General features: G+C 39.9%; 1 protein-coding gene across 1 annotated transcript; it reads right to left on the reverse strand.

Annotated features, from left to right (window-relative positions):
• Positions 1 to 4,802: 4,802 nt before the first annotated feature.
• On the reverse strand, positions 4,803 to 5,832 carry LOC101104659 (olfactory receptor 7G1-like). The gene has a single exon (XM_042251013.2). The coding sequence runs from the start codon at positions 5,781 to 5,783 to the stop codon at positions 4,803 to 4,805; it is 981 nt and encodes a 326-aa protein (XP_042106947.2). The 5' UTR covers positions 5,784 to 5,832.
• Positions 5,833 to 9,468: the final 3,636 nt, after the last annotated feature.

Below are 9,468 nucleotides of genomic sequence, written 5' to 3' on the forward strand. Positions count from 1 at the left end.
TATGGATGTGAGAGTTAGCCTATAAAGAAAGCTGAACATCGAAGAACTGATGCTTTTGAACTGTGATGTTGGAGAAGACTCTTGAGAGTCCCTTGGATTTCAAGGAGATCAAAACAGTCTATCCTAAAGGAAATCAGTCCTGAATATTCATTGAAAGAACTGATGCTGAAGCTGAAACTCCAATACTTTGGCCCCCTGATTTGAAGTGACTCATTGGAAAAGACCCTGATGCTGGGAAAGACTGAAAGCAGGAGGAGAAGGGGACGACAGAGGATGAGATGGTTGGATGGCATCATGGACTCAATGGACATGAATTTGAGAAAGTTCCAGGAGATGGTGAAGGACAGGAAAGCCTGGCATGCTCAGTCCATGGAGTTGCACAGAGTCAGACGTGACTGAGTGACTGAACAAGAATGAGGTCATACTGTACAGCAAAGGGAACTCTGCTCAATGTTATGTGGCAGCCTGGATGGGAGGGGAGTTTGGGGGGGGGAGAATGGATACATGTATATGTATGGTTGATTCCATTTGCTGTCTACCTGAAACTATCACAACAGTGTTAATCAGCTATACTCCAATATAAAATAAAAAGGTAAAATAAGAGTTGCAGATTTCAACTCAAGAGGAAACAGTCTTGATTGTGGGAGAGCGTGAATACGATACTAGTAAGTGAAAGGTGTTTGAATACTGGTGCAAAGTATAAGGAAACATGAGATGAAGATGATGGACAGTCAGGCAGGAACCTTCTGGATAGCTTTGTTCTAATAATCTGATGCATGTTCTCTCATCACAAATAAACCTACAGTGAGACACCTGTCCTCATTTCCAAACCTTACTGAGGGACATCATGTTACCTGGGGGGCATCACACTGGAATGATGGTTGACATTTCTGCTGAGTGTTCCATCTGTATTCAGGAGAGGTAGAGGAATTGAGGGAGCCACCAGGCTCCTGGGCAAGAGGGATCATCCATGGAAGGAGGCTCAGGTGTGTTACTGCTTTTCAGGGAAAGGACTGTTGAATGGGACGGTCACAGGCAGATCACAATCTCCGTAATCCCTAGAGGTTCAATTTCCAAAGCTCCTCATTAGTCAAGCAATTTTATTATCACTGTGATCCCAGGACTGTGCCAATCCTTAGAGACCAAGGATACAATTCTGTAATGCTATACTATACTACATATATAAAATCTTATAATAAGTTATTTTATTATATTTTATATATTATAATTAATTATAAAATATATGCTATACATTACACAAATAGCATATTTTAAAGTGTAATTGTTAGTATAAAAACCAACACAAATATTTCAGGGTTTATCTCTCCAAGGGTCATTAAATGTTTCTGATCATAATCTTAATCTTATACACAATTGTGTATATTGTACACAATTGAATTGCAATATATTCTCTGTGACAATCCTGTCTCTGATCAATCACTATATCACAGCCACTTTTTCTAATTTATCAAAATGGCTTCAATATATATTAATAGTTTTCTTCACTTTCTGTCTCTATGTGTGCTCAGTCATGTCCAACTCTCTGTGACCCCTTGGACTGTAGCCTGGCAGGCTCCTCTGTCCATGGAATTATCAAGGCAAGAATACTAGAGTGGGTTGTCATTTCCTCCAGGGGATCTTCCTGACCCTGAGACTGTACCCTCATCTCCTATGTCTCCTGCATAGCATGTGGAATCTTTACTGCTGAGCTATGGAGGAAGCCCTTTAGCTGAATGGTGTGCTACAATAATTAAGACCTATTAAGCTGGTACAGGTGTAAATATAAGACTTGTTGATGATAATATAGAGCCCAGAAAAGGACCAGAACATAAATGAACAGTTTATTCAGGGACATATAAATGAATTTGGATCCTTACCTCCCATCAAGGCAAAACTAAATTCTAGAAAGAGTATTGTTTCAAATGTAAAAGCTAAAATGGTGAATCCCTCAGATTGATGTAACCTTGGATTTTATTAACAAATGTCTAGGGAGCCATGGTGGAAAGTATTGACAAGTGCACTGCATTAAAACTAAGCACTTGTGTTCATCCCATCACTCCCCAAAAGCTTTAAAAAAATATCCAAGAGTAATAAACACATGCAAAAAGAAATTTGCAGTGCATATAACTGAAAATAATAACCTGGTGATACAAAGCCACGTGAATCAATTAGAAAAAGATAAGCAACTCAGGAGAAACACCACAAACAGAAACTTAACAGAAAGGAAATAAGTATCTGAAAATTCTATCAATCATTTAATAATAAGATATACATGAATTATTAAATCATTTTCATACCCATTAGACTGCCAGTATTCTTGAAAATTTGTTGGTGATGATATAGATCATCAGTAGTTTCCAATGTCAATCTTAAAGGAAATCAACCCTGAATATTCATTGAAAGGACTGTTGCTGAAGCTGAAGCTCCAATATTTTGGTCACCTGATGCAAACAGCCAACTCATTGGAAAAGATCCAGATGCTGGGGAAGATTGAAGGCAGAATGAGAAGAGGGTGTAGAGATGAGATGACTGGATGTCATCACTGATACAATGAACTTGGGCAAACTCTGGGAGATGATGAGGGACAGGGAGGCCTGTCATACTGCAGTCCTTGGGGTCATGAAGAGTCGGACATGACTGGGAGGCTGAACAGCAACTTTCCAGTTCAGTTCAGTTCAGTTGCTCAGTTGTGTCCGCCTCTGTCATGTCTGACAGCTTTCCAATATATGTATAAATTTGTTCAAAAGAAGACTTATTGTAACCACACAAAAGAGACTTGGTATCTCTAATACCCAATATTTCCATCCCCATTACACAACACTCTTATTTACACCAGACACATATAAGGCACTATTCAAAATGATTTATTTATAACACCAGAAAACTAGTCACAAGGAAAGAAAATTTCCAGCAGTATCAGAAAGAACATATATTTTGAAGAGATACCACATATGACTTACAAGTCCAGAGTATTGGAAATGAGTTCATTTCTGCTCCATAAATACTATTTCTTTTATTAAATGACACAGATTAGAAAAACAAGCTGATAATACAACATGAAGGAAAACTAACCTAATTGCTAAAGAAAGTAGTAAAAGTATGTGAGAACAGTAAGTTTACAAATTATGAATATAAGCACATCATGGAACCCAATGATGCTAGTTAATCTTACTGAGTCCTTTAGTACATGTCAGAAGTTGTCTGAGGTGTTTTATTGCTTCTGGGGATAGAATTCAAAGGAAAAATTGCACTGCCTTTAGTCAGGCTTAGGCTCTCAAAATAAGCATTTTCTCCACCTTGAGGATGAGCTTCAGATGGGACATTTGATCCTATTCATGGTGAAGAGGATGAAGGGTGTATGTTGCAGATGACTCCATGCACTATTAAATATTAAGACCTATATGATTGAGTCAGTTTTCTGTTTCCGGTAAACATTTTGTGATATGATGCCTGTATGTGTTGCAGCCGTCTTGGCTCACAAGGGAAACAACTGCTCCCAGGTTAAAGACACCACCTGGAGGAGTAAACAGCTTTTCTCTACATTCCCCAGTTGTGAAGCCTTCGCAATGTACGAGAACATTGTTTTGGCGCATTCGAATCAGGGTTACTTTATCTCAGTAAAGATGAAAGCTTCCTCACTGATCAAAATGGAATGTCTTGTAATCATCCCAAACCACTGAGACAGCAACAATATAGCAGTTACAGAGGTCAGAAAACTGAGTTGTGGTGGATGCTGGTGTTGCCGTGTACACATACAGTCTGTCTGTGGTCGGTATCAGGAATGACTGAGCTGGAGTTTGCAAGAATGGCTCTCCACATGTTTCACAGCAGGCCTGACCATGGGATGCAATTCTGTCGTTGCTCAGTCACTAAGTTGTGTCCGACTCTTTGTGACCCCATGAACTGCAGCACATCAGGCTCCTCTGGCCTTTACTGTCTCCTGAAGTTTGCTCAAATTTGTGTCCATTGAGTCAGTGATCCTATCTAACTATTTCATCCTCTGCTGACCCCTTCTCCGTTCGTCTTCAATCTTTCCCAGCATCCCAACTCCAGTGAGTCAGCTCTTCCCATCTGGTAGCCAAAGCATTGGAGCTTCAGCTTCAGCATCAGTCCCTCCAATGAATATTCAGGGTTGATTTCCTTTAGGATTGACTGCTTTGATCTCCTTGCAGTCCAGGGAACTCTGAAGAGTCTTCTCCAGCACCACAGTTTGAAAGCATCAATTCTTTGGTGTTAGCCTTCTTTATGGTTCAAGTCTCATATCTGTACACGACTACTGGAAAAACCACTTGTTATTGTTCAGTCATTAAATCTTGTCTGACCGTTTGAGACACCATGGACTGCAGCAAGCCAGGCTTCCCTGTCCTTCATATCTCCTAGAGTATGCTCAAACTCATGTCCACTGAGTTGGTGAAAAAGCATAGCTTTGACTATATAGATCTTTCTCAGAACCAACCAAGAGATCAGGCAAACTCAAGGCTCTTATATCCTGACATATCCAAAATTTCCACATTGTTTCTTTTGATGTTCCAACGATATCAGTATATCTCTTGCCGCTGTTAGCTTCTTAAGGAATGCATGGAGGAAAACAAGATTAGGAAATGGGACTCATTTGTGAAACATCACTGAGCCAAGCAAACAGCAGGTTGGGTTTCAACCTCAAGTTAAAACTCACTTAGCCACTATGTTATCTAGTCATTTTAGAATAAGTTGGTGGGACAAGAGTCAGGCTTTCTGGTTCACCTGACATTCTTATGATGTTGGTTCCTTCTAGAAATGCCAGTACAAAGCAGAAGAGACAATCACAGGAAAGAAGGAGTCCTAACGATGAGTTTCCTCAAGGCTCCTTTCATGTCCCTGTTCCTCAGGCTATAAATGAAGGGGTTCATCATCTGAGGAACAACAGTGTACATCATTGAAAGCACGGCAGTGTTTCTGGATGAGTTAGTAAGAGCAGAACTAATGTACACCCCAAAACCTGTCCCATAGAATAGGGACACAACTGAGAGGTGAGAGCCACAGGTGGAAAAAGCTTTATACTTTCCACTTGCTGATGGCATTCTCAAGACAGAGGACACTATCTGACTATAAGAGAAAATGATTCCACACACAGGAATACCCCCAAATATGCTAGTTGCCAAATATATCAGGATATTGTTAATGAGAGTATCAGAACATGCAAGCTTGATGACCTGAACAACTTCACAGAAGAAGAGGGGGATTTCCAGGTCTGTGCAAAAGGTCAGCTGCAACACCATCAGACTGTGGAGCAGGGCATCCACGATGCTAATAAACAAGGAGAATAGAATCAGCTGGCCACAGAGGCAGGGGCTCATGATGACAGTATACCTTAGTGGGTGACAAATGGCCGCATACCGGTCATAGGCCATTACTGCAAGAAGACTATTTTCCAAACCAACAAAGATTAGGACGAAGCAGAGCTGGATGAGGCAGCTTGTATAAGTGATGCTCTGATTCTGTGTTTGGATGTTCACCAGCATCTTTGGGATCGTGGTCGTGCTTAAACAGATGTCAGTAAAGGACAGGTTGTAGAGAAAGAGGTACATGGGGGTGTGGAGGTGGGAGTCAGAGATGACAGCCATGATAATGAGCAGGTTTCCCAGAATGGTGACTAGGTATATGAACAGGAACAGAATGAAGTGGAGTGGCTGCAGTTCCAGATCTTCTGTCACTTCCATAAGAAGGAATTCTGAAACTCCTGTTTTGTTTCTGGGTCCCATGTTATGGAAAAATCTGGTGAGAAGGATGGAAACTGACAACATCAAATGTGAGTTTTCTGCACTAGCAGGAGAATCACAAAAGGCAAACACTATCTTGGGATGAGATGGAGACAGAGAAGAATAAGCAACGTTTCTTCTGTACACATATGATTCTGTTTTTTTAAAAAACTGAACCTGATACAGCAGATATCATCCATTGTTAATTCCCGTAGGGGCTTAAGGGGTAGTCACTTTTTATAATACACTAACTATACTATTTAGATTATTTGAGACACTTGGTAATTTTCTAAAGAGAGACTAAGGAGGCAGCTGAATATTCTGTCTAGATCCCCAGAGACCTCAGAGCCAGGAAACTGAAATAATACATAGGTATGTCACTAACCTTGATCTCCTTTGGACAGCAAGGAGATCAAACCAGTCAATCCTAAAGGGAATCAACCACAAATATTCATTGGAAGGACTGATGCTGAAGCTGAAGCTCCAACATTTTAGCCACCTGATGTGAAGAGTCGACTCCTTGGAAAGGACTCTGATGCTGGGAAAGATTGAGGACTGGAGGAGAAGCGGGCAACAGAGGATAAGTTGGTTGGATACTATCACTGACTCAATGGACATGAATTTGAGCAAACCTCGGGAGACAGTGAAGGACAGGGAAGCCTGGCATGCCGCAGTCCATAGTGTAGCAAAGAGTTGGACACGACTTAGCGACTGAACAGCAATAACAAATTGTCGAGAATTGAATGAGAAGATAAGATGAACTTTACCAAACTTCCTGTCCACCCACCCCATACCACCACAAGATTGCGAGTGAATGTTGGAAAAATTTTAAAGGTTATCCTGTTTTAAGAAATGCAGATTTGAAATATAGTGTATGTACATATTGATTCCAGACTCCCTAACGGTCCCTTCCTCTCATTCTTCCTGCCTTAGCAACCCTAAGTGTGTTCTCTAAGTCTGTGAATCTGTTTCTGTTTTGTAAATAACCATAAGGTCCTACTGTGTACCATAGGGAACTCTGCTCAGTGTTATGCGGCAGCCTAGATGGGAAGAGAGTTGTGGGAAGAATGGATATATGTATATATATGGCTGAGTGCCTTTGCTGTCCACCTTAAATGGTGACAACGTTGTGTGTATGTGTGTGTGGCCATGCTCAGTTGTGTCCAACTCTCTTGTGACTCCATGGACTCTAGCCTGCCAGGCTCCTCTCTCCATGGGATTTTTCAGGCAAGAATACTGGAGTGGGTTGCCACTTCATTCTCCCGGATGTCTTCTTGACCCAGAGATGGAAACCATGTCTCTTGCATCTGCTGCATTGCAGGTGGATTCTTTACCACTGCGCCACCTGGGAAGCCCACTAACCTGCTCTACTCCAGTGCAAAGTAAAAAGTTCAAAAAAGGGAGATGCGGATTTCAACTCAAGACAATTGGTCTTGGTTATAGTAGAGAGTGACTACAACATTAGTCAACGAGAGGCATTTGAATACTGGTGCAAAGTACAAGGAAACTTGAGAAGAAGATGTAAGACAGGCAGGAGGCCTGGAGTAGCTTATTTCTAATCTTCTGATGTATATTCTTTTCTCATAGCTTCCTCTGGATAAGTATAGCGAGACACCTGTCCTCATTTCCAAACCTTACTGAGGGACATTAGGTTACCTGAGTGGCATCACAGTGGAATGATGGTTGACACTTCTGCTGAGTGTTCCATACAGATCTGTATTCAGGAGGGGCAGAGGAACTGAGTGAGCCACCAGGCTCCAAGGCAAGAAGGGTCATCTATGGACAGAGGCTCAGGTGTGTTACTGCTTTTCAGGGAAAGGACTGTTGAATGGGACGGTCACAGGCAGATCACAATGTCTGTACTCCCTAGAGGTTCAATTTCCAAAGCTCCTCATTAGTCAAGCAATTTTATTATCACTGTGATCCCAGGACTGTGCCAATCCTTAAAGACCAAGGATATAATTCTATAATGCTTAGTATATTATACTAATCTATACTATATATAATCCTATAATATAATAAGCTATATTATGTTTTGTATATTATAATTACGTATAAAATATATGCTATGTATTACACAAGTAACACTTTAAAAACATACCTGTTAATGTAAAAAAAAAACACAAAAATTTCAGGGTTTCATGTTTCCTGAATCTTAATCTTGAGCATGTATTTTTCACACAAATTTTATTCATTGCAATATATTCTCTGTGACAATACCATCTCTGATCAATCAGTATATCATGGCCATCTTTTCTAATTTATCAAAATAGCTTCAATATATATTAATAGTTTTCTTCACTTTCTGTCTCTGTGTGTGCTCAGTCATGTTCAACTCTTTGTGATCCCATGGACTACAGTCCAGGCTCCTCTGTCCATGGGATTAAGGCAAGAATACTGGAGTGGGTTGCCATTTCCTCCTCCAGGGGATCTTCCTGACCCAGAGATTGAACTTGGGTCTCCTGCATTGCAGGCAGATTCTTTACAACTGTGCCACCTGGGAAGCCAATTAATTGACTCTACTCTGGTGTAAAATAAAAAGTTCAAAAAAGGGAGATGCAGATTTTAACATCTGAGCCATTGAGGAAGCTCTTTAGCTGAATGGTTTGCTACGATAATTAAGACCTATAAAATTAGTACAGGAGTAAATATGACTTGCTGATGATAATGCAGAGCCCAGCCTAAGACCACACATAAATGGACAGTTTATTCAGGGATAGAAAAGTGAATTTGGATCTCTGCCTCACATCAAGGCAAAAGTAAATTCCAGGAAGGGTTTGTTTCAAATATAAAAGCCAAAATGATGAATCCCTCAGATTCAAGTAACCCTGGGATTTATAAACGCATCTGGGAGCACAAACCATTATGGAAGGCATTGACAAATGCACTGCATTAAATTAAGCACTTGCATTCATGCCCTGTCCCCCCAAAAAAACCTAAAAAAAAGATATCTAAAGCAGAAAACACAGGTGAAAGAAATTGCAGTGCATTCAGGTGAAAATAATAACCTGGTCAAAGTCGCATGAATCAGGAAAAGGGAAGGAACTCAGGAGAAATACCACAAGCAAAAATTCAACAGGAAAGAAGTATATGAAGATAATATCAACCATTTAATAATAAGACACACATGAATTAATGAACTCAGTTTTATACCCACTAGACTGTCAGTATTCTTGAAAACACTGGTGATGAAATAGATCACTAGTACTTTCCAGGGTATGCCTATTTGTTCAAAGGAAAACTTATTGGAACTACCCAAAGGAGACTTGATATATCGAATACCCAGTATTTCCATCCCAATTACAAAACACTCTCATTCATACCAGACACATATAAGACACTATTCAAAATGATTTATCTATAACACCAGAAAACTAGTTACAAAGAAATGAAACTTCCAGCATCAGAAAGAATATATATTTTGAAAAGATACAGCATACATGTACAAGTCCAGAGTATTGGAAATGAGTTCATTTTTGCTGCATAAATAATATTTATTTTATTATGTGATACATCAGAATAGCAAGCTGATAAATACAACATGAAAGAAAACAAAACTAACCTAATTGCTGAAGCAAGTGGTTAAAATACACGAGACCAGTAAGTTTACAGATTAGAATATAAGCACATTATGGAACACAACAATACTAGTTACTTTTCCAAGATGATTTGCATTTTTACTCTAGGCAATACAAACCATTATGGAAAGTATAAGGACTTGTGTTCATAC

This window comes from Ovis aries, chromosome 5 (genome assembly GCF_016772045.2).
Source record: "Ovis aries strain OAR_USU_Benz2616 breed Rambouillet chromosome 5, ARS-UI_Ramb_v3.0, whole genome shotgun sequence".
Taxonomy (NCBI): Eukaryota; Metazoa; Chordata; class Mammalia; order Artiodactyla; family Bovidae; genus Ovis; species Ovis aries.